Here is a 25,103-nt window from a genome sequence, read left to right as displayed (position 1 = left end):
GAACTTGCTTTCTTTAAAGTAAGTTACAATATGGTTATGTCAAAAAGTTGGAACACCAAGAAGGTACCTGACTCAATTATAACTAGAACACTCTACGGAGACAAGAGAAGAAAACCATGAAATTACTCAAAAAGATGGCCTGTAATAAGAAAACTACAACTATCATGATTGCTGTTCTGATCCTAGAAAGATGAACAAAAAAGGAGGCTCTGATATTAAGACTGCAAGAAAAGAAAATGAAAAGGGCATTTCTTTTTTCAGTTTACTACACAAGCTAAAGGTTTTTCTTTTGCCATGTTTCCAACACCAGAAAGATTATCACAATATTAAAAACTTAAAACATTAAAAAAGCAACTGGCAAACTATCATCTACACGAAAAAAAAGAAAAGGAGAGAGATCCAAGATGCAATAGTGAATGACTAATCTGAAAGCAGATAAGATGGGTGAAGCTGCACAGGAAATCGTGGCTGAACAGAACTTGTCCAAAGACACAGAATTAGGTTGCCAGTAAAATCACAATTCAACCATCTCTGCAATAAGGTTTAGGTTGGAATTGTGGATGAAAAAACACAAATTGGTGAGATTCACCCCCAGTCTATGAAAGGCAGGGGTGGATACCCTCCATCGGGAGGAGGCATCAATGAAGGGGGTAAATTTGCTAGAGACATGCCCATGCCATCTTTGATCAGACTCCCTGCACACCCAAAAAGTAGATATAAGGAAACAAACCTAAAGAGAAGAAAGAGGGCAGAAATAATAATGTTGTGTTAGACATGATGAGTTATTTTTATAGGAACTTAAAAGAAAGCATTACAACAAGGTACACCGAAGCTTGTTGCTCTGTGTTGTATTTCCGGGTGAGCAAGGGGTATTAATCCCACCGCCCGAAAAAGGCCCGAAGGCCCCCCCATTCTCCCTGCCTCCGGGGTCCTGAGCTGCGTCGGTGTCAGCGATAGCAACGGTGCACCCTTCAGCTTAGATGCCGCGCCCTACCGCCTTAAGACACAGGAACATAGCGCCCACGGGAATCGAACTAGAGACCTGCCTTAATACAGGCCCCTAGCTCAACCAGCTACGCGACCTGCTCTGTGTTGTATTTGACATGTCACGTGTGACTCACTTTTTATCCACCATATCTACCCCCAGTCCCCACATATCCCATTTTTCACTTAAGCTATTCAAGACACTCCTTTTCTTCCAGAATTAACTATATGCAGGATATCGTTCCGATAACAGTGATCAATATACCAATTGAACCAATGAGGTACTTAGGGAGTGAGGAGAGATCATAGATAAACTAGTATCATAAATACACATCCAGAAATCTTCAGAAAATATCATGATTGAATCTAAAGATTATTAAAAAAAATGTTAAGGTCCCAAAACAACATGAAGTGTTTTAAAGCAGACTGCTCTAACTTCACAATATTTATGTTGTCTACAGCAAATGTAACAGTTTCAAATTTTCAAGATAATTCTCGCATACTAAATGGATGTCAACCAGGTCAAGTAAACAAAACAAGACTGGTGGAGGTTAGAGAACAAGATCTTATGTTTGAAACCAAAAAATTTCAATACATACGCTATAAGGCATGAATCATGCACACACAAAAGAAGTTGTTGGGGAGGGGAGGGGAGCAGGGAAGAAGTTGTAAATCATCCAAGCACGTACATACTAATTTTCATATTTGTAGATACTCGTGTGAAGGAACTCATACACAGGTTTCAACAATGCATATCGATAAACAAGAGTTGCAGCTATAAAAGTTGAAGCATTCAGAAAGGACTTGCCTGGCATAGCTTGGCCACTTGGTTGAAGATTCTGCTTAGGATGAAAATATTTGCACCCATCGCCGTACCGACAGAACCCCTTCAATCCCCAAACGGAAGAGTAAAAGTAACAACAGAACCGTAAGGAACAAGGAGATGAACTTCAGAACCTTAAAAATCTTAACCAACCGAAGTAAATGAAATTCAGAACTTTAAAGAACCAAAGGAACAAGGAGATGAAGTTCAGATTTTTAAAAATCTCACTACCACGTATGAAGGCAAATAGAAACCAACATCCTACGAATACCAAGCCGATGGTGTCTAATAACAAGAAGGAAAAGCGTAAAAACTAAAAGACTCGTTGAAATTGAAAACGTTCGTTAGATGAAAGGCATTCAAGTAAACTTCCAAAGGACAGTCGCCATCATTTCCTTTTCCTCTAGTCGAAGTCCACTATCATCATTTCGTATACGAATGTCCTCGTCTAAATGTCAAAAACATGACATTCGTGAAGCAAAAACCAGAACAGAGTAATCGTGGTTCTTCTAAAGTCAAGACTCGAGACTACCATCTATGCTGAGACAAAAGCAAGAGAAAAGAAACACCCATATACGGGCTCACTTAGAGAAATCAAATTTCATGCCCCAAATGATCCGGATAGCAATGAAATAGGACAATTAAAGGACGACCAACAAAATGAAATGCGAATGACAAGATAAAAGGAATCAAATAATACCGTCCTAGCGAATGAATTGCAGATTGGCTTCTCGGACTGAGGCAGATCGTTGAAGGGAGAGGGCCGGGAAAGGGAGTCGTACCACAGGGCCCTAACCCGCTGGTGCTGGAGGCCCTGCAGATGCCTTTTCCTCGCCGAGGGCGTGTCCTGAAACTGCTTGTCGCAGTAGTCGCAGTAGTACTTGCCGAGCGGCATCGCCTCTCCCGCTCACCCTCAAGTTCTCCCGGGAAGAAGGAAGGTTGATAGAAATGAAAAGCTTTCATAGAAACGCAATGTTGTTATATACGATAGTGAGAGGCGAAAATAACTCGATAGCATGTTCACCAACCGCTGTGGATTCAAGAATTTCGGCCTAAATTTATTTTTTGCCTTCAAACCGTGAATTCGATCAAACAGGCCCCAAAGATATTTTGCTAATCACTAGTTAATATATCAATTAATATTAACTAATCTAATAATATATTATTCAATACTAATTCATATATTATCTTACTCTCTCCCTTCAAATTTCTCTTCGACGGGCCACGCTTTTCGGTTTTCTTTTAATATCAGACAAGTTCGGTTGATCAGATTTTGGTAAAAGAACCAACGAAGCGGTGCTGGCCTTGTCTAATCTCTTCATCAAAATGAAAAGCTACTCATGAACTCAAAAGAAGAAACCAAAGTGAAACTCACTATCAATAAAAATTTCAGAAAATCAATCTGATCAAGCTCCAATTGATCAGAGCAGACTGGTGAATAACGTTTTAAACATGAAAGACTAACTAAGCATCCCAAGAACAAGTTTCCAACTTGATGCAGTGTAAAGAAAAGGGTAGAAAAATTGGACTTTATTTATGCCTTTCTATATAGCAGGTTACAACTCCCTCAAACCATATCCAATACCAGTGAGACTCACTCTCTGGCCATCTAAAGAATACTGAAGGCCATATCATATGTACAAGATGTGTATAAATGGTACTTAACATATCCATATTAACTCTTCCCTTTCTAGTAAACCAACCAAGCATTAATATATGAAGGGTAGTGCTCAACACATATCCATGCTAGATTGGATGTGGCCCTTGAATGGATTCCCTACTTGCAGACATGGAATTGGAGGCTCCAAAGGGCCTTGCAAGATCCCAAATGACCTCCAGCAGAAGGGCTGGGCTATGCGCCGCGCCGCCTGCGCAGGATGAAGCTGTATGTTGTTCAAGATGACGCCGTTGCACGGCACGCTGTCGCTGCAAGCCAGGTGCACCGGTTTCACGGTGTAGGATCCCCTGATCCACTGGTAGGTGATGCCGGCGAGGGCGACGGCGGAGGTCTGGTTCTTGCAGGTGGCCTTATCACAGTAGTACTGGTCTATTACAATGGGAAACTGGACCTCAGAGACCACAATGTTAGAGAATGTCACTCCTTGAACCCAGCCAGCCCCACCTTGCCAGGTCTTGATCCTAACTCCTGTCATCGTCCCATACAAGTTGATGTCGCGGACCGTGACGTTAGAAACACAGGCCCTGGTGTTGTCCCTGCCGAGCCCACCGATGCTTATGCCATGGCCCGGGCCACAATCTAGGTTGCGGATGTTGATGTTGGAGGAGCCAGTTTGGATCGATACGCAGTCGTCACCTACAGAGGTGGAGTCAGAAATTTTTCACGAGACGGTTTAAATTAAAGTTTCTAAATTTTGACTAGGACCTAAATATAATTTTTCAAAATTTTTTATATAGAACAAGTGAAATTTTTTAAAATTTACATGTAATTTTTAAAAATATATATATATTAAAGGTGTGACCATGGCCCAAACGGACCCTACCTTAGCTCTGTCCCTGATCACCTATGCAAGGCATTAGGAATACTAGTGACATAAATTGATTGAGGAGTGTGTAATGACCAAAATACCCTTTGTACAATGAAAAAATAAGTCTTTAAAAACATAAAAAAGGATTGCAAACAAAAGTAAAAGACTAAAAAAATACACTTCATTATAAAAAGTTTCTAAAATACCCAAATCCTCCCTTTTTTTTTGAGGAGTGTATAGTTGTAGCAGGCATGGGGTTGTTTGAGTAGTTTAACGAGTACTCAAGCATGAATATCTAAATACCCATTTCCTTTCCCCACTTTTATGTTCTTTGGCAATTAAACATATAGTTGTTTAACTTAGCAGAATATTTGATGTTGCACATAAAATAATTTGCCTTGAAAACAATTTCATTGAATGACTTGCATTTTGTTTGTCTTTGAAAAACATTACTTACTTGTGTCATACCAGCTTGTGAGTTATCCAATCATATTAACTGAATGACTTGAAAAGAAACACAAGAAAAAGTAGAAGTGTTTCATACCACAGGCCACTTTGGAGTGATGAAGAAGAACACTTTTTGAGTTTTGGAGGTGAATGCCGTCGGTGTTGGCGCTGGTCGCCGGCGAGGAGATGGAGACATTGGTGACGGTCACGCCGGTGCAGCTGTCGAACTTGAGGTGGCACTGTGGGCTGTTTTGAATGGTGATCCCTGTCACGCTCACATCAAAGCTCCCATAAAATCTAAGCGCCTGGTTCCCAATGTTAAGTGTGATTAATAAGAACTCATCATGCAAACAAAGACGAAAGATGAATGCTTATTAACATTCAAATTGTGGTTTAGATTACGATCTCACCGTTGGCCTTGTCTCTGCGATTTCTACTGTCGAAATATAATCATCAACCTGCAAAACAACAAATACAAATTCAGTGTCATGTAGAAAATTAAGAAGCATCTGTTTACTACACATACTGAAGATCTCAAATGCGTTTTTTTTTCTTGTATAATGGTAAAATCCAGTATTTCTTTGCTCCGTATTGTGAACAATGGTAATCATTCATCACTAAGAATGAACGGATGAGATTCAGGTCCGTTTAGAATGTGATCTGGCGGCTTGAAAACGGGTCGGGTCATAAAGCTTGATGATATTTCATTAACAAAATCGGATTCGCATTATTTTCAAAGTTACATAGGAGTAGCAGTGATGAGGCCAGTATCACATACGTTGGCATGTAGTAGAATTTACTTGTATATGAACGAAGAATTTACCGGGTCTTGGATCTTGGCTTCGCCCCACCAAGCAGATCCGCGGCCATCAATGGTTCCCTGTCCGGTAACGGTTATCCCCCTTAGCTTGGTGAATTGGATCCACTGAAGCAATTCGAACCCACGCCACGCCTTACGGTCGGCAGGCGCGTAGATAATTCCATCCACCTGCTAAGAAGAAAGCAATTGTGAGCAACGTCCTGACTGAGCCCGCCCCGGTCTACAATCCTAACCGCTTACCGGCGGATTCATACATTGATATTCATGAAGACAAAACACTGAAAAGAAAATGTTCTAAGTATGAATTTATGAAAAATTAAAGAACCGGTAAGTGAAGAAAAACTTTACTAATAGTTTTATTTGTTGGACATTTTCTATGGTTTTTAACTTCACGATAATTAAATGCTGGTTGTTGGTGAATTTAGTGGAAGAAGAAGTGGGCTGCATCGAGACCTAAGTGTAGTTCCTTTCTCACGGAGTTTGGACGGAATTTAGAGTTATACGTTCAATGAAAATTAAACAAACGACATATGATCCATCAATTCGACCAACTATGTTATATTTTCATCAATTAAAACATAATATAAATTAAAACATAGAAAGAACAAACAAGAACGCATTCAATGCGCAAGATTAGAACAACACAAACTTAAGATCAGCAGTTTATAATTCCGAATGTATGGGGTGACAAAAGAGGTGAAGACAAAAACATAGAGATGCTAGACAATAATCTGACTTTGTGGGGCTCGAGGCCCATGTGCCCTCTGTCCAAAAGCAAGTCCATGAGGTGTGGGACACCCAAAAATAACCCTACCTCGACGTATACTTAAAAAACAATGCATCTTTACATCAAGTTGGACGCATAAAAGTCTGCCAATGTATAGCATTTATGTGAAGAAATGTTATTTTGTGTATGCAACATGCAATATCAAAGTTTGAACTCATCTGTAATCTGTAACTTTATATAAATCTTTACACACTTGACCTTCATTCACCTTAGAGAAAATAAAAGCACCCGTTGGATGACATTGATCTGTTACCTGCTACCAAGTGGATGAACAATTTGCAGTCCTTCAGAAAAGAGAAACTACTAAGGGCCAGCTTTAAGAATAGTACTAAAGGTAATCGCCTTTGTTCTTTTTCTTGGTGCCTTAACGAAAAGGAAGTAAGAAAGCCATTGCTGCATTCAAAAATTCTGCTGACGACAATGAGGAGAGAATAGCAAGGAAGATCACGAGCTGCCGTTCGGCTTTCCAACAAAAAAAAGAGGAGGCAAAAAGCGTGGTATCACGAGAGGCAGCTACCTGGGTTTTCGCTGTCTTTCAAGAATGACGTTATGTTTATTCCATAAGAAATGAGACGGGTGTCCACTCTTCACAGTTGTGCTTGATCACCAACTAGTTGAAGAACTATCGTGGAAATATTCACGTAGATAATCAACTTGTGAAGTTCTGTATATCTATTTTTGTATTAAATACGTTTCAACAGAATGCTTTTATGACTACACGAATGAATAGAACACAAGGATGGTATATAAGATCATGAAGTTCACATATATATGAAATGAGAAATCGGCGTGCATTCTGCTGATATTGTGCATGATAAAGAACGGGACAATCTCACACATTACCTGGAAATTGATGTTAGGTTGGCAGTTAGGTCCGGAGAAGGAGATCGGACCAACAAGGAACTCATGCTTGGCCGGGATTAGGACAGTCGATCCTGCGACTTTGCAGGCAGCTGCCCATGCTGACTGGAATGCCTGCAATGTTGCCATTTTACAGGACTAAGAATTAATATGGAGAAAGAAGATTTGGCCGGAAATCCGGCCACCTGCTCTTTCATGCAACTTAACCTGAAAATGAGTTGTTCTGGTGGCGTTTCACGTTACCAAGCTACGATCCGTATTCATGAATGACAGGGAGAGAGAGGGCAGCTGACCTTGGTGTCGTCGGTCACTCCATTGGCAGCAGCGCCGAACTCGACGACGTTGAAGACCTTCCCGCTGCCGCCAAGACCCGGACCGCCATCAGCACGACCAGCAGCGGCACCGGAGACGCCGGTGTTGCCACCGTGACTCTGTCTGTGTCCTCTCCTCTTGGACGCTCCATGTTTTCCACCGATATCGCCACCATGACTTTTCCTGCGGTGAACACCAACGGAAGGAGGAGAAGATCTATGGCCATGCACTGAGAAGCTCAAGCAGCAGACAAGCACAACAAGGAAGAGCAGCCAGCATCTCCTCAACCTAGAGGCTGTCATTTTCCCTGCACACACCTCAACCATATCTAACTATTTATCAGGCCACAGGAAAGCGGCCAGGACGAAGTAAGTACAATGAAGCAACGAGTATATTCTTCTATATATATATATATATATAGAAAAGCGAAAGAGGGAGAGACTCGAGAGAGAGAGAGGTGTTTGGAGTTTAATGCTACATTCCGTTTCTTAAGAGATCATGTGACCACAGGTGAAGCATCGATGTGAGATTTTTTACAGGTTTTCTTTTTTATCCTCTTCTTCTTCTTCTTCCTTGATTGCAGCATAAAATGGGATGGTGGGCGTGGCCGGAAGACGGACGGAGAGGGCGGGGCCCGTGGATCACGTGCAGCCGTCACGGGTCGTAGTTCTTGTGGATCGTTGTGTCACATCAAAGTGTACGACAAACGAAGAATTGAGAGGCCCAATAATGGGAATGATTGGTGAATATAGCGATGGTGCAGCTGCAATTCTCGCTTTTCAGCTTGTCATGGCAGTTGAGCCCCTCGGTCTTCAACAGTCTCCCTCCTACCTCACATGCCATCCTATGAATCTTTTAACTGCAGGAAAATTAGTCACAACCAGAGCATCGGACTTATTAAATTTTTTTTGTAATCTAACTTTATAACATGATTTTAGAAAAGATTCAGTGAGAAATCCATATTAATTTAGTTATTTTTTAATTTAATAATGCTTTTCAATATATAAAAATAACAATTTGTGCATTAAGATTTTGATAGTAGAAAACATTATTTATATAAAATTAGTGTTCATAAATACATTAGAAGAAGGTTCACATTTTGTTTAAAATGCTTTTCTACACAGATTTAAAAGGTATGTTTTCCATCTCTTGAGACATCCCTTACCGGGTAAGTGATTTGACCATCCTAATGAAAAAATTCATAACTGGACTTTGCATTTACCAATTACTTATATTTAAACAATGGTAATGTAGGCCAGATTTAAGTTCTAAAAACATGTGTTTCAACGTCTGAAAAAATCGTGAAATTTAGATGGATAGATTAGATTTTCATTGAGGGATAGGTGTTAACTAGTAAAGATTCAAGGGTAAGGTAGCGGTAGCCTGCAGACCTCTAACCTTTCCAACGAACAACCGTCTCTCCTCTTTTGATGCAAGTCGCAGGGCCGCCTATTATGGCCAGAAACCCGAGAAAATGATCAGGCAAAACGGCTTTGTACAGGATTACATAAAAAGAGCTTCACATGCACCGGTACCTGTGTATACCTGTGCACTTTTATCATATTCACACCCACACACATGTGCACCTTTAATCTATTCACACACAATATATATATATATATTATCTTCAGTTTTTTTTTAACTAGGTTTGAAAAGAAAAATTCTCCAACTTCTACCCCGAGATGTGTATTTAATTAAGTCACCTAAATACATTGCTTTGGGCTATTATGGTTAGACAAAACATAGGACAACTGGAAGGTCGTAAGTATATATATATTACTAGGTTTGAAAAGAAAAATTCTGTAGCTTCTGCCCGAGATGTATCGGGCAGTGTATTTAATCAAGTCACTTAGATACATTGCTTAGAACCACTATGATTAGACAAAACTTAGGATGGTTGGAAGGTCTAGTGTGTGTATATATATATATATATATATATATATATATATTAAAGCAGTCGTCAATCAAAGATTGAACTCTTTTAGGCGCACGATCATTCATGTGATTTCAGGTGTCTCGAAAAGCAAGTCAGGTTCTCCAACAAATTACACTAAAGTTTTGCAAAGGGTTGCTGCCAAGTGAAGAAAATGCCAAGCTTGGTTCCGTCGTTTCCAACGAAGTTTCAAATTGTTTGAAACGGGTATCAGCCAGGCTGATGTAACCATGAACGAAGATGTACGTGTGTACACAGACGCAGAAACTCTAAGTTAAAGGAAACCAAAAATTTAATGCATAAAATCAAATCTTAGCGGTATTCTAAGATCAGTAGTCTTCAAGCAAACAAGGAAAGGATTCTCAACTCTCTCTTTGGTTTGGGGAAGGGTCGCTGGTTGGTGTCCTGAATCAAGATATCAGACCCTGTTCTGAAGGGCAGACCACTTCTTCGTTCACGTTTGCTTCTGCTACATCTCCTGTGTTTCTGTAAATCTCACGGCCTCAGGGGTCGTGATTCCCGATACCTAATAAAGTTCCTCCTTCGATGGTGAGTGCGCTTGCATGCATCAAAAGGAGGGCGTACAGTCTCTTCCTTTTCCACTTTGTTGGGATCATTTTGTCACTTTTAATTTGTCTCCGGGATTCTTACTTCCGATGTTGCATCAGTCTGTTGATATTTGAAATGTCACAGCGGAACCTTGTTCAGTAATAAGGGGAGAGGAATTCTTTGCACTGTTTGAGAACCAACACTTCGGTTCGATGCATCCCTCTCAAATGTGATCCTGTTTCTAGAACTTATGTTCTTATAACATGTATTCTAAATAATACCATATTCTTATTTTAAGGAATATTGTGTAATTATATTCAGTATTTTGTTATTAAATTTAAAAACGGCATTCATAATTACATCATGCTTCTTGAAACAAGAATGTAATGTTCTTAATTATATCTATATTAGGATTAACTATAATGTTATTTTTATCAAACACTCATTTTGTATATCTAACCGGAACCAGGGGGGCTACTGTACCGAGCATACTTATACAAGACTAAGTGAAGGGAGATAGGAGGTGATGCATGAAGGAAAGCAAGCAGGAAATTTTGGAAAATAATATAGTGCTACGGGTAATGCATTTGGACGAATTCGTTCCGCATAAATACAACAAATCTGGACCAGATTATTGGTAGTCATATTCTAGTTGCTTTGCAAATCCCACTAAACAAGGAGTCAGATTTGGGTCATATATATCATATGATCCATGTGAATGGTTCGAGGAGTCTAAACACATGCATCTAAGTTGAATTTCATATAGGTGTTGATGGTGCCAATACTTAAATTGCAGGAAGTGGATATGAATCACAAACCATTAAACGAAATTACCGTAGCGATTAATCCTCATAACCTTCCGAATTATCGCATGGGAAGCCAAAACCGGATGCAGAATAAGCTTGCCTTTTCTGGTTAAACATAGCACAGCAGCTGGATTCAGATCCAGGGCCCCGGTTCATCGACACACAAGAGCCAATATCGTTGCGTTTGGGAAGATTGAATATTTACACCCTTGAAAGTTGAAAGAGGACATTTCCCTGGGAAAGAGAAATAATTTCCATACGAAACAGATAGCATGTTTCACATCTACCTACTGTATGGAAATACGTACTTTCTTGTAGAATTAGCTACACTTTGTCACTGGTTCTCGTGTCCCAAACGCGTGTTCATAGACCACTTTGTATGGTTTTTTAACATGGAAAACATTTTCCTTTGAAAAAGCATCATCTCTTATTCCCGTTCAGTGCCCAAAGAATCATATCAAAAGTCCATGGTAATCCAGTTTAAGCACCTACCAATGTGAAGAAATCTATATTTTTTTGTTGACGAACACAAACACTTGACGATCCTCCAAGATTTCATATTTGTGGGCAAAGTCATTATTGGATCTGAATCTGGGTCTAATACCAAGGATCGGAAAATGATAAGAGCTGTTTGTGCACATGCGTACAACCTATGTAAAACCCCAGAAACCACCAAAATGAGAGTAAGGTTTGAGTTCAGGTCGTCGTACCGAACCCATCTTAGACATGCTGGTGCATCGGCTTATTTACTAGTGACCTTATTTCCATGAGAAGGGCAGGTTTGCTTATATATGTTGTGCATGGATAGCGGTGGAAATGGATTGGATCTAGGGTTGCAAATTGACGGTACATGGTGCGAGGGTTTCAGGCCTTTTCATATGGTACAAGATAAAATTACAACTCGACTTCTAATGCCCTCAAGGCCATAGCATAGCTGGTCAGCCTAAGATCATCAAATGATAAGTTCTCGATATGGGTTTTACTCCTCTAAACTATAAAAAGTGGTATATGCCAACCGAGGTCCTGAAGCAACTCTGGACCCTAGGTTTGAGGGAAGGGAGTTTGTCTCTCGTGTACTACTAATCTGATCTTTAATGTATTTAGCAGTCATGAATCTGACTAATCTTATGCACCATAGGGCTTTCGATCCTTTTTTTTTTCCTTCTTACATAATCCAATCCAAATCAAATAACTAGTTGATTCAAGGCCAAACCTCTTCAACATAATCCCTAGTTTGGCTTCCAATAAACCCTAAGCATAATCCTCTTGGCATGAGAAATTATGTTGCCATAAAACTCAAGCCCTGACAAGGGGGGTGCAAAACAGATGAGTTTAGATCGGCTAAGCACAATGGGAGACGAACCTGCTTCACTAATTGAGCAATCAAAAGGCTCTAAGTTGAAGTTGATGGCCAGTCATAATTGACAAATTGATACATGACATCCACATAATATTTAGAGGTCGGAACATTTTTTTTCCGTAAATTTCACCATCATCTGCTAGTCCAAACAGGTTTAATTGCGTCATCTAAATCTGTAGCAAGAAGAAAACCCTTAGTGAGAACATAAGGGAAGGACAGCCACCATGAAAATGCAATTCTCTTCCAGAAAAGCGCACTCAATAAAGGCATTTGGGACAACTGTTTCTTCAAAAGCAATATGCAGGACGCACTTTTGAGTTAATCTACTGTTCAATCTACCCATGCGGGTCACCATTTTTGTGCCTTTAGACACTGCAATCCCACTTTAGCACACGCAGCCAACAGAGAAGGCGACACGCAGTATTGCCACAGGTACAAATATGCGATGCTAGAAACGCTGGCTACCTTCAGTGATGCTTGAATTGAATCATCATCATGGGGAACTCAATCATCAGTAAATAAAGGTACGTGACGCACAAATGAATCACGGCCTTTTGACATTGATGGGCCCGAAGGTGTCACGGGCTACCAACCACTGAATATGCCACCATCTAAAGTGCCGGTGTCCTTGTTTTTTTTCTTTTAAATAACGAGGTTGGTGCACTGGTGGGACAGGTTGCTAGTTCGAGCGAGGGCGTCTCCCTTTATGCTGCCAATGGGCACCACCATGTGTGGCTCCACCACTTCACACAATGTGAGAAACCTGGCCTAACATGAAATGGCTTAAAAGAGTCACAGTCATAGATTGAAAAGTTCATTGATAACTCGTGACCTATAAAAGTTGCCAATCAAACGACAATTTCATCCCGCTAGAATGTACATAATGGTGTTTTACTTGATAGGATTGAGCACAATATTACAGCATTTTTTATGTCTTAATGCTAATTATATCCTAATTTACACTTACAATCAAGTCTATAATAGATAAATGGGAGTGCTACGGTATCATTTGCTTAAAATAAAAGTTGAGATCTTTGTTCCCATGCGAGTCGTTAGGAGTTTTAGCCGACATGATGCTCATTGCAGCACAGAGTTTTTAACATGCAGTTAGATCTTGGTTTTGAATCTAGTGTATGTAACTTTCATGGTGTAGCATTATCATTGATTAAAATGTATGAACCCTTCAACCTACTACTTGAAGGACAATAGCTGGGATCGGAGATCAGATCAGATGGCATTATTTGAGCAACTAGCAACTGCCATATAAACTTCTGCACCTACTTGGTTCACATCATGCCTGCAATAATTTTAAAAATGCATGGTTTTTCTGTAGCATACAGGCCACAGATCGACCATAGATTCCCAAAAGGCCGATCATGGAATACCAAAAACTAAGTGAAATGTGTCAAGGTAAAAGACCATGAATGGGTACTGCCTATCGGCCACAATTAAACAGGATAATAATTTCTTTACGCTTAAAGCTAATAGATTGATCCGATGCAATGTCACCACGACAGCTCAAGTTTAGAGGAGCATAACGTAGCTGGTCAGATTGGTGGGTTGGGAAAAATCTGGCCGTCAGATCGATTTCCATGAGCTTTTGGACTGCAAATGGTAGATGTGTCATACTTTAGTTGATGGGTGTCCAGTATATAGCTTTCCATCCAGTCTGAAACCCTCTAAAAATGGAAAGCGCTTCGTCTTCTTTGAGGTATCTTCTCCCAAACCCTGTAAACAAAGGTGTGATGATTTCAATTTGAATGGTCCGTTTTAATTAAAGAAGAAAGGAAAAGGAAACATGCGGTGAAAATTTTGTGGGGATGAAGGTAGGGATGACAATCGGAGAAGACAGAGGCCACATTCCCACATTGCGTGCGTGCATATACATACACGGACACATCACGGATCGCATAGTTCATCTCTGTGGGGACCCATTCATGAAAGACCCATGGGCCCTGGCTCATGATCTGCCAACTGTTTACCTGTGTGTTACTCCAATTATGGATCTCAGTCTGTGCTACTTCCGCAGAGTAAACGTATGGTCGAAAGAGAGAGAAATAGAGAGAGAGAGAGAATGATAGATTAAAATTATTACATCAGACATGACCATCTTAAACGTCTTCTCAGAATCTGTAATTTTAGCTTCTTTTATGCTTTCTGCCGTCCATTACAACTTGTAGCCAACTTTTCCAACAACTTGATAAATAAATACAAGTGCAGAACTGCTTATTCTAATGCATTATGTTCAATTTCTTGTTCATATATAACATATATAGCATTGGTAATTTGATGGGGTCCAAGAGACATATTTAATACAATATGCCAACATAGAAAATGTTCCCATCATCCACATAAAATCTTGTGATCCTTTAACATAATCCAGAATTGGCTTTTCCATCACAACCTCTGGCCAGAAATCCATCCTACAGGATTCAATAAATTAATTGGACTGACATCAAGTTTCACCAAAAGGGAAAACTGACATACACAATTATGGAGGGCCATGTTCCAATGGGCTCCACACACTTGGCTGGAAGAGTTTGCTGAAAGCTTTCAAGCCTGAGGAAGAACATGCGAGTCCTGTACAGTGGACCAACCAACAAGGTAGCTCAAAACTGCAGAGCGGCAGGACTTGCACATCCCAGAAAACTCGGCTTCGTTTGTCTTTAGAAAGTAAAACTACCAATACTTCTGTTTCTAGAATCATAACTTCATCATTTTCTGCCAATTGAAAACATTTGGCGGTGTCCACAGTTGCAAACCAAAACTTTGTTCTTAATAGATGAGCCAGTAGCAACTGTGAATTGCCTAGATAGGTAGTGTCCCCTCTTTAATTTCAGGAAGATAACACAAGAAGTGATTAGGAAATAAGGGGGCTAAATTCGTCTAACAGACCAAATCTCCAATAGTACAAATAATATTTCTCTGTATCAGAAACAGGGAAGGGAGCTGCAGGTGAAGAAGTGAGCAGACAAACTCTGTTTTCTACTTTTTGTTCTCTAAATGCTCGTGTTCCCTTGTAATTTTTCTATTGAAGAATGCAGCCAGTGTATACTGGAAAAACAGTCCACTAATTTCTTTTAAACAACATACTATTGACATAAGAACACGTGAATCACTGTTCTTTATATTGATTAGATTCTCATGGTGATGCTCACATTTTTCTGCTATTGTTGTTCTGCCTTTAAGTTTTTCTATGGTATGACCAAATAGGTACCTTTCTAAAAGTATGTACGAAGGTGGTACCTTTCTCGGAAACAACTCCGCTATGTAGTCAGTTCTATACAGATAATTCAATTAACTGTCACTTTAAAGCCAATTTTTATATGTTTAGCAGTACCATTTTTCATATATTTGAGAGACTTGCCAAATCATGTACATGTAACTCTATGACGAGATGTTTGCTCCACGATGTTATATAATGGATTCAAGAAAAGGTCCATTACAATTTGTTGGAGCATTACAGAGTGAAAAGGCAATAAGAAATTATTTCACTCATCTTTATCCATCACATGGACCGAATTATACAAATGCCAACCTTTTCTTTACACTCTACTATATTCTGTGACTCTCCTAAAATGATCTCACAAACCAATCCTAGCAGCGCTCAGCACTTCAGCAACCATAAGCAAACCCCTCCGTGAGAGATAGAGGAGCTCCATCCTGTAAGCATGATATGGGGGGAATAGTGAGAGTCTCCAGTCCGCCATAAGTATTCCAGCAGAAAGGATCTGCTACCATCTCTCCTTCTGCAGGGAGAAGCTCCACTTCTCCCAGTGTTATATTGGCACAGGGCATGGCATCACTGCATGCAAAATGAATCGGCGGACTCCGGACATCATACGTTCCTTTAATGTTTCTGTATGCAACATCTGCAACTTGTACAGCAGATGTCTGGTTCCTACATTCCTTTGACAAGCAGTAGTATTGATCTATAATGATGCAATTCCTTACATTCTCCATAAAAACATTGGTGAAGGTGATGGATCGCACTGTCCCCATCCCTCCTTGCCATGTTTTGATCCTAACACCATTGTCTGAATTCCGAATTACTGAATTTGAGACTGATATGTTCCGAACACAGGCCAGTGAATGTTGGTATCCGAGGCTTCCAATGCTGGCAATTGATATCCCACATTAGAACAGAGTAAAGACTGTTGGAAGAATGAAGAGAAGCGTAAGAAGGGAAAAGAAACTAATGTACCTAATGCCATGACTAGGTCCACACGTCACATTTTCTATGTCGACATCTGAGCAGCCTGGTCCAATTGATATGCAATCGTCACCTGTTCCAGCATTGAATTTGACTCAGACTAAAAAATTGAAACAAAAGATAAAAGCATGCTAATCATACTAACTGATAACCATCCTTACCATTTCTTATGAGTGAATTGTATATTCCAACATACTTTGAGTCCTGAATATGGATTCCATCGGTATTGGGACTCAATGCAGGGGAGGAAATGGAAACACTGTCGATAAGCACACTATCGCATGCATCAAATTTGACATGAAACTGCGGACTGTTTTGGATTCTGATATTCCTTAATGTCAAGTTCGAGCTCTCAAAAAATCGAATGGCCTGTAGTCAAAGATTGATTTTTTAGAAACAGGTTTACTCTGTGTTTAGATTTTCATCTCGAAGAAGAGTTTGTTCATTACTTACTACGGGGCTATCACATGGCCCGTGTAATGTAGATCCATTTGGGCCCTGAAAAGTGTAAAAGAACAAAATCTAGTCAATGCCATTTGATTTTAGAAAATGTAGTGACAAAATCAAAATGAAATTGACGAGGGATGATAATTTATGATACCCTGTGTGGTTTGCATGGAAGATCCCACCACTTTTGTCCATTGCCTTCAATTAGTCCTTCCCCTTGAAGAGTCATTCCATCTACCTTGTAGAACACAAGCCACTGTCGTGGACTGTCTTCTTTAGGCCAGTTATCTGGTCCATCTGGTGGCATTAGCACTCCATCTACCTTCTCATTTGGAACAGAGAAAAATCAGAACCCTGTGAATTCTAGTATAAGGTAACAGGCATAACATTGTCTTAATGCCCAGATATCAACAAGTTGCACTCACCTGAAATATGAATCCATTCCTGCAAGGCCCTGAGAAGATGGTAGAGGTGATTGTGAAAGTGTAGCCAGAAGGAACAAGAAGGACACCATACTCAGTTTTACAGGCAGCTTCCCAAGCTGATCTAAATGCACTTGTATCATCTGTCACGCAGTCTCCGACTGCACCGAAAGATCTCACATCAAAGGTACTGGAGTCCGAGCTCGAATTACCACCATCACCAGGAATTGGAGATTCCGAGGGAGGGTAAGCAGGTGGTTGAGATATAGAACCATAAAGACCGGAGTCAGGATCATGATGCTTCTTACTGTGTCTATGGACTCTTCCCAGCACAAAGCTGGCTTCCAACAGAGAACAGAAGACGATGATCAACACCAAAACGGTAGCATTGGTGACACCCATATCTTGTAGGAAGCTCTAAATAAGGAAGGTAATCTCTAATTTGGCTTGTTTTCTGCTGAGTTAACTTTGTCTTCTAAGTTTGGCAGGAGAGTCACTAGAATGACTACAAAGAACCAGCACACGGGCACCACCTTTTTCTGCAGTTGATTTGAGGTAGCACTACTGAGCGGTTACCAATGTTAATGCTCCGTAGCTTCTACTAATCATAAAATTGATGGTAGAGAAGGAAAGATCTGAGATGGTATCACTCTTAACACTTAGTTAAGAAAGAAAACGCTACAGCTCAAGGTTACCAATAAGAAGAGCAGAAGACAGAAGCAGAGTAGGTATATGTGTGTGTGTCACGGGTAAAGGCACTGGAGCAAACAAGACATGCAACCACTCATTTATACTCTACACTGGGCTTGTGGCTGTGTGGTCATCTATCGGCTATCCCTCATGGCAGGGTCCACCTTTCCACCGGTTGACATGTGTAGGTCACAGGCTGAGTTGCCATTTGAATGTTCTGGAAAAACTATTGGCTTTCATCTGCAATGCTGCAGAGTTTGTGGTATGTGAGTGGCTCCTTGGAAGGATCAAGCTTGTGAAGGGTCACGGATCTCAGTTCAGTTATCAACATTGACAATAAGAACCGGTGAAGTAGCCCATCAAGCAGCGGTCTGGTTTCAAGTGTGCCTCATTCATGACACTGATGAGGTGTGAGTTGATTGATTTCCCATTCTTTACATTTTGACCGCCACCAGCGTCACGGCACCATCAACAATAACAACAACAGAACTGAAGCAGTCATGTCGTTGGGAAGAGGAGAATATGGAGAAACCGGACCGTGACAACTGAAAATGTGACTAATGGAAATATAACGGCGGAAATTTGTAGATTCAGTGGACGTTTCTTCTACAAAATGGACACTACAAGTCTAAAAATATGTCTATTACAGTTCATGATTTTGATGAAAATAGAAGGCTTATGTTTTTTATGATACAAATGTTTTTGGTTAGGATATTACAGAAATTTTTGAATGACTGGTTTTCAAATATTTGCAAGAACATATAATGCGTTCTAATTGATCAAACCAAGTGCGGAATCTTGCACAATCAATCACCTAGACGACAATCCCACGGTCAATCTTGCAAGAAAGGAAAGATTGAAATGCGACAAATATCAGTTTTCACATTTCAGAAAGCCATAGTTCAGTTGGTTTTATATGTCTGTATGTATGTCTGTATTTGAGAAAGAGAAAACGAGGAAAGGAGAGAGAGCGGGAGAGAAAGAAAGAGGACGGAATGTTTACATCCGATATAAAGTGCTAAAACACTGTAGACTATTCGGCAAGCATGTGCCCCAAATTCTTTTCTCCCTTTCTCTGTGTAAGGCAATAGATAGCCCAAGAATTGATACACAACAATATGCTCCCGCACATTTTCTAGAAAGTTCTAGACAAGTTGCTCTCAATCAATACTAGTATATTATTGGTGCTGTTGCTTCTGTGCTGCTTTAGATGATATTCCTATAGACAAGAACAGGTGTTCGTGAATGAGGATTCTGCAATACCGAGTCACAAGCGCTGCTCCAGCACTAAACAGGGACTTACAATCCAGTGAAAAACAAACCTTATTTCTTTGTTGTTTATTTAGTTTAAAATTCAGTTGTACCCATTGTTCCTTACAATTGCTTCATAGTTCATAGTGCATGCTTAAAAAGAAAGACAATCATAAAAGTACACGCGTGAATCTGCAAGTTGGGCCCTTTTGTTTTATGCTGTATCGGCGAGTTGATTAAATAAACTAATCATCTTTGAATGTTGAACAGAGAAGAGGGTAATATGCAAATGGGCAGAGTGTGATATCGCGGTGCTTTATGAATAAAGAAGGTGCAACAGATCCAATTTTCGTTTCACAAAGTAATGGTGCAAAAGCTGAAGAGATGGAAAGGCGAGGTCGATGTGAATATGTGTTCTTTCCAAGTTGTGAGGTTTTAATATATGGTGAAGGATTGGGTTATGGAATTGAGGAGGGTGGTGAGAGGGCGATTTGTTTGGTAGTTGGTCTCGTGAAAAAGTGTTGTACAGATACACCAGGTTTGGTTAGGAAAAGGGACGTGTGAGGACAAATGCATTAATAAGGTGTCACGGGTTCTCAAAAGGCAGGGAAGGGGGGACTGCTTTGGAAAAACAACAGGGCCCATGATATGTGATGTTGGAGAGGAATCCGGAGAAAGCAACCTGAGGTTCACGAGATTTGGATAAAAAAAATGTTATATTTCATTCTCTAGAGAGAGAGAGTGATAGAGGGAGAGAGACCCAGGTTTTCTTTGGTGGGAGGGAACAGCTAATTACACTGCAACAAAAGTTTTCTTAAGATGGTGACAGGGAGCAGAGACAATTCTCTATTTGTTCTTCCAACAACTTTAAGTACGTGACCCTTGATACTATTATATACTTCTTTTTCGGAATGGAAGGCAAACTCGGACACTTCCCAGGTTTACTCTTTTCGGATCGAGTTCAAAGGGAAACTCGTTCCTGCTTCTTATCTTGATTTGCTGTAATCTTTTCTTGAACGTCACAGATTGGTCTGTGATTAAGTTTTCTTCTTGCTTCACGGAATGGGGGATTAGGCAGAAAACGATCAGTTTCATTGCAGACATTCTATGGTGGGAGACAGAACGCCTAGAATGCGCTTCTAATGAATACTTGTTTCTAGTGCCATTGGCTTCACGCAGTTCTGCGGCAGCCATCAGGGATCCTCATTCCGAAACCGAAGCTCTTTTGAGAGCAGCGAATAGGACCTCTCGAGTGTACCTCCTCCACCTCAAGCGTTATACCTATATAGTTTCTGCATACACAAAAAATGACACCCATGAGGGTTTGACCATGGCTGCCCACGTGAACCCCAAAGCTCACCTTCCTATGCCACCCCTTTCTGCATCTGCCATTAACTTCAGAATTTGAACAGTGAAAATAAGCTGTGGATGAACATATTTTGGCAGTGAGAAGAAAAGCACGGAAGATTAAGAACAGCCAAACGTGTTTTCAAAGAAAAAAATATGCCAAGAAAGAAGGACTACCATGCCAAAAAGTAAAGAATTTTTTTTTCATTTTCCCCATTAGATGCTACGTACGCAAGCCCTGGACACCGACCAAGACATGCCTGTCAAATGTTGCAGCATTTGTTCTGTACAATCAGATCTAAAGATAACATTTTGATGAAGTAAAGATCTTATAATAAAATTCAAGTGAATTGTAATCTCTTATAAATTAATGAAACGGTGGGTACTGCTACAGATCTTAGCCACATGATTCTAATGAGCAAATCGAGGAGTACATTGTCGTGAATCTTTTTTAGGTGATGGGTAGTGAAATTCAGAAAGCCTTTAGGGAAATGGAGGTCAGGCAATAGCAGGATGGACCGACCTTCTTGGGGGAATCAAAATCCTAGCTAGTGGTCCTCATCCTCTCTGCTCATGCATCGTAAGCCTTGGAGTTGTTGTTGGACGTGTAGCACTGTAGGTCTTCGAAATGTGATCTTTGAATATAATGTGTCAGTGCTTTAGATCTGAAGCTCGCTCAATCGATTGTCCGCAATGCTCAAATGATTCCAGAGAAGACTGCTTCTGCTCAAGGCGATTTAAACAAGAGGAGCCGGCTGCATTATTGTACATATATAAAATGCAACCCATGATGTAGAACAGATCACGTACCATGGATCTCACGCCTGGATAGCGCTCTTGGATTTTCTGCCGTCCACACACAGACGGAGAAGAACACAAATAAGACATAACGAGCTGGAGGAGCAGAGTTCGAGGTGTTCAACCTTGGTTTATTTGTTTGTGAAACAAGTCAAGCTCTTCATCTAGCCAGTGATTATGTCGAGCTCGATGTGCGGATCAAGCTTAATCTGCTATGAACTTTGATCATCTAAAACTGGAAGCCTTAGCATCTGAACTATTTATGAAGTCAAATTTTGAATTGAACCATTTACGCAGATTAACATACACTTCGATGGTGGAACATCAACACACATTCTCTAAGCAGCAGTAAAAAGCGAAAAGTCATCGCATTGCATCTTAATTAACTAACTGTGATACAAGCATGAGGCAAAAAGCAGCTAAACATGTATAGTTTCCTGCCATTGGAAAGATTCAATTTTGCACTGTCGACCATTTCACAAGGTTGAATAAGCTCTTAACAGGCCTGCCAATCCAAGCAGCCGAAGGGGTTGCCGAGTGATCCGGAAGCACCGGCCGCGAGACTCACATGGCGATGTCAGAGAGCTCAGAAACGCTGACGGTTCCACTTGAGAGACATGGCAGCTACTTGCTTTCATGGACACCACACCAGGCTCCTGCTCATGGACTCTGGTGAATGTTTTTCTTGGGAAATTTTTCCCAACCCACTTATCCTTGATCTGTTCTCCAACTCCACTTTTTCTCTCAGGTTTTCTTATCTTATAAGCGTGCTTCAACTTTCGGACACGTTATACCGTCCCGTTGTTAATTTGTTCAATATTGCAGGAGATTTAGTAGCAAGGTTGGGGGAAGAGGTTTACCAGATCATGTTTTCTCATGCAATTTTCTCACCAAGACACGTCCAGACTAGTGGCTTGAAGTTGAACTTTCCCCGTGGGTAACGCTGCATTCATACATATGGGTAAGGTCCAGAACGGCTTAATTCTTATCTTATTCACCAGCTTCCGCTTCTAGACTCTTTGGAATTTCATTTAACGAACCATGACCAGCCTTGAATCTATAGTGGAAATCCTGCAATCGCATGAGGGTTATTTATGTCATTTATATTAATTTTAAATTAGCCTTAACAAAGTTTATATCAAAAGTTAAAGGGCCTATTTGTTAACTTTTAAAAGTTGAACGGAGATTGTTTATTTGCTCAAGTGTTAAATAACAACATCTTGTAATTTTTTAGTTGTTATGCATGAGTGGGTTGAAAACATGCCCGTGAATGGCAACGTGGATACTCTGACCCTCAATGTCAGAACCGACCTAGCTCCTACGATACTCTGCATTCTTATACAATTTAGTACCAGGAACTCAATTTCAAATTCATTAATGGAGTCTGCAAAAGATTGGAAAGAGCAACGAAGAATTTTCAATTAGTAATATTAGAAACAAGAATGTACTTTGTTCTAAGAATGTAAGCATATAATTCCATTTGAAAAGAACAGTTCTTAGCAAAATGAAGTTAAAAAAAGGTTCCGGATTTGTCCGATATCGTTTGACCTTTTATTGTTCCCCGTCCCATACCTCATAACACCCTGAATTTTGATTCTCAAAAATTCGAGTTGCATTTGTTTTCTTGTTGTTTTCCCTGCCATGGAAACAGGGAGATACTGCAGAGCAGGTGCTAAGTGACAACCCACCAAGAGCATTCCACCATCCCATCCTGTTGAGTCAGTACTGTTTGCGAATAATGAACTGTTGGCATCAGTCCTATATTTTGTCTTTGTTAGTTGAAGGAAGTAGGAACTTAAAATCAACCCGACTCTTTAGCCAAGTGTTACAGTGAAGACTGTTGATCTAATTCAAGGGCGGAGTCAGAAAATTTTGGTTTGAAGTGCCATTAGTTATATAATTTAAAATTTTTATGGAGCATATGTATGTAAATTAAAGAAAAAAAAAACTGTCATGAAATGAAAATAAACACTTTTGTGGCCATTGTGGACAATTGCCCACACCATGCCTACACCTGTTTCTGTCTCTGCTCTTAATCAATTTATACATACATACATACTGATTGTAAGTAGCATAATGATGTAGGTTCTTAATTGATCTAAGGTTTTCAACTTGAACATCTCTTGCATTTCCTTCTTGTCGCCAACTCTCTGTTTGTTTAACTTGCCTGGAAGTAACATGATTCATGATTTATATCACTTTCTTGTCCAACATTTTGAATGTAAATATCTTCCTGCTCTTTAATTTCGAGCATGAGCGAAGTTTGGTACCATGCAGAAGGAGGGTTTGATGCAATAGCGAATCAGCGATGGAAGGAAATGGACACATGATGCGAATCTTGTTTACAAGTTCGAAATCTTTCTGGAACCCCAAGGTCGTGAATTCCCCTAATGTTTTAACCAATTAAAAAGTCTTTTACTTTTATTTTGAAATTCCAAGTGTTGAGCCAAAATATTGGCAAAAATGTAATTAAAAACCAAAATAACTTTTCTAAGTATTAACTAAAAAAGTGTCTATTAGGGATGTCCCCTTTAGATTTAAAATGGATATACTCTTGAATTATTTCTGTTTCTGTTTTTTGAGATGGTTATATAATCAGATTGAAATGTGAAACAAGAAAAATCTATATCATAATTTTTTAATTTTTTATAATGTAAATTCGCTTATTGCCTTTCTTTCTTATTCCTGAAGAAAACTAATCCTGGCTTTCTTGTTTCCTGATGAACAAGCTGACATTACAGACAGACCAGACCAGCAGCAGATTACGTGAGCGAGATTATGCGAAGAGAGACAACTCTCTCCGGGTATTGAGCGTTTGGCCTCCTCCAATTCAATGCTCTTCAGTCCAAGCTCCTGCCCATGTGCATGAAAATCCTTTGTCGTCAAGAACTTGAAAGTTGAGATGATTAACTTCTTGCAAGAAACGAAGAACATGACAATGGCGGACCTGCAGAGCAGACAAAACACCAAATTTGAGGGCAACAGTTTTTCTTGATTCATGAACACCGAAATGCGAGAGGCCGTGTTTTCAGACATATTGCTCGGTTTATGGTTATGAAATGACTGCATGTCGCATATTTTAGAGGCACCTCTGAGGCATAGAAGACAAAGGCTTTGTGTCTGTTCTGCTCTGCACCAAAGATACTTCTATCCACATGAATACATAGGGAATGGGACAAATTAAGTACGCATTTACTATTTTCCTCATACCGATTAAGCATATCGATCTGCCCATCAAATCTCGACTCATTTTACAGAGACTCCTGTCAATTTCACCGAACAGTAAGAAACATATAGGAATTATCTCCAGGCAGGGGAAGTTGCAATTCTAGAACATGCATTAATTGAAGCATTTATGTTGATCGCCGGATTTAAGAGGGAGGAAGATTAAGAGGTAGCAACTTGCGGGAGTTGGATTGACCAAGAGCCCATCTAATAATGGTTAGCTGGCAGCTAATCAATACTTTGCATTTTCTGATCCGGCACCACCCAACTGCCCAACTGGCCATATAAAAAAGAAGAAGCAACTTTAGTTGGCCACATGAGTAAGGCCTAGCCAAAAACAGCAGTTCAGCCTTAGAATCTACAATCGCGCTAAGTGTGTGGTTCTCAAAAAAGATGTTTTCAAAACGTGAAGGGTTTCTCCTTCCTTCCTTCTTTGAGAAAAGGGTGAACGAATGACCATAAGAGGAAGTTGTGATTGATTCAGTTGGCACCTTTTTTTAGTGGACACATTTCATGAAAGAAAGATAGAGAGAGGAAGATAT

At 40.1% G+C, this 25,103-nt stretch overlaps 3 protein-coding genes across 3 annotated transcripts; all 3 read right to left on the bottom strand.

Moving 5' to 3' along the window:
- Positions 1 to 222: 222 nt before the first annotated feature.
- On the bottom strand, positions 223 to 2,797 carry LOC116261802 (zinc finger CCCH domain-containing protein 3). The gene is made up of 3 exons (XM_050079819.1): positions 2,508 to 2,797; positions 1,789 to 1,871; positions 223 to 691 (listed from the first exon to the last, which is right to left on the bottom strand). The coding sequence occupies exons 1-3, from the start codon at positions 2,700 to 2,702 to the stop codon at positions 586 to 588; spliced, it is 384 nt and encodes a 127-aa protein (XP_049935776.1). The 5' UTR covers positions 2,703 to 2,797; the 3' UTR covers positions 223 to 585.
- Positions 2,798 to 3,351: 554 nt separating this feature from the next.
- On the bottom strand, positions 3,352 to 8,063 carry LOC116262834 (polygalacturonase At1g48100-like). The gene is made up of 6 exons (XM_031642351.2): positions 7,502 to 8,063; positions 7,191 to 7,322; positions 5,564 to 5,728; positions 5,151 to 5,198; positions 4,838 to 5,045; positions 3,352 to 4,121 (listed from the first exon to the last, which is right to left on the bottom strand). The coding sequence occupies exons 1-6, from the start codon at positions 7,844 to 7,846 to the stop codon at positions 3,538 to 3,540; spliced, it is 1,482 nt and encodes a 493-aa protein (XP_031498211.1). The 5' UTR covers positions 7,847 to 8,063; the 3' UTR covers positions 3,352 to 3,537.
- Positions 8,064 to 15,561: 7,498 nt separating this feature from the next.
- On the bottom strand, positions 15,562 to 17,993 carry LOC116261999 (polygalacturonase At1g48100). The gene is made up of 6 exons (XM_031640979.2): positions 17,254 to 17,993; positions 16,983 to 17,150; positions 16,835 to 16,879; positions 16,543 to 16,750; positions 16,373 to 16,454; positions 15,562 to 16,285 (listed from the first exon to the last, which is right to left on the bottom strand). Exons 1-6 carry the CDS (start codon positions 17,650 to 17,652, stop codon positions 15,784 to 15,786), a joined length of 1,404 nt encoding a protein of 467 aa, XP_031496839.1. The 5' UTR covers positions 17,653 to 17,993; the 3' UTR covers positions 15,562 to 15,783.
- Between the last annotated feature and the right edge of the window lie 7,110 nt (positions 17,994 to 25,103).

The sequence above is a fragment of the Nymphaea colorata genome, chromosome 10, assembly GCF_008831285.2.
Source record: "Nymphaea colorata isolate Beijing-Zhang1983 chromosome 10, ASM883128v2, whole genome shotgun sequence".
NCBI classification, from domain to species: domain Eukaryota; kingdom Viridiplantae; phylum Streptophyta; class Magnoliopsida; order Nymphaeales; family Nymphaeaceae; genus Nymphaea; species Nymphaea colorata.
Note: the sequence above shows the minus strand (reverse complement) of the source record. Positions and strands in the feature narration are given on the sequence as shown.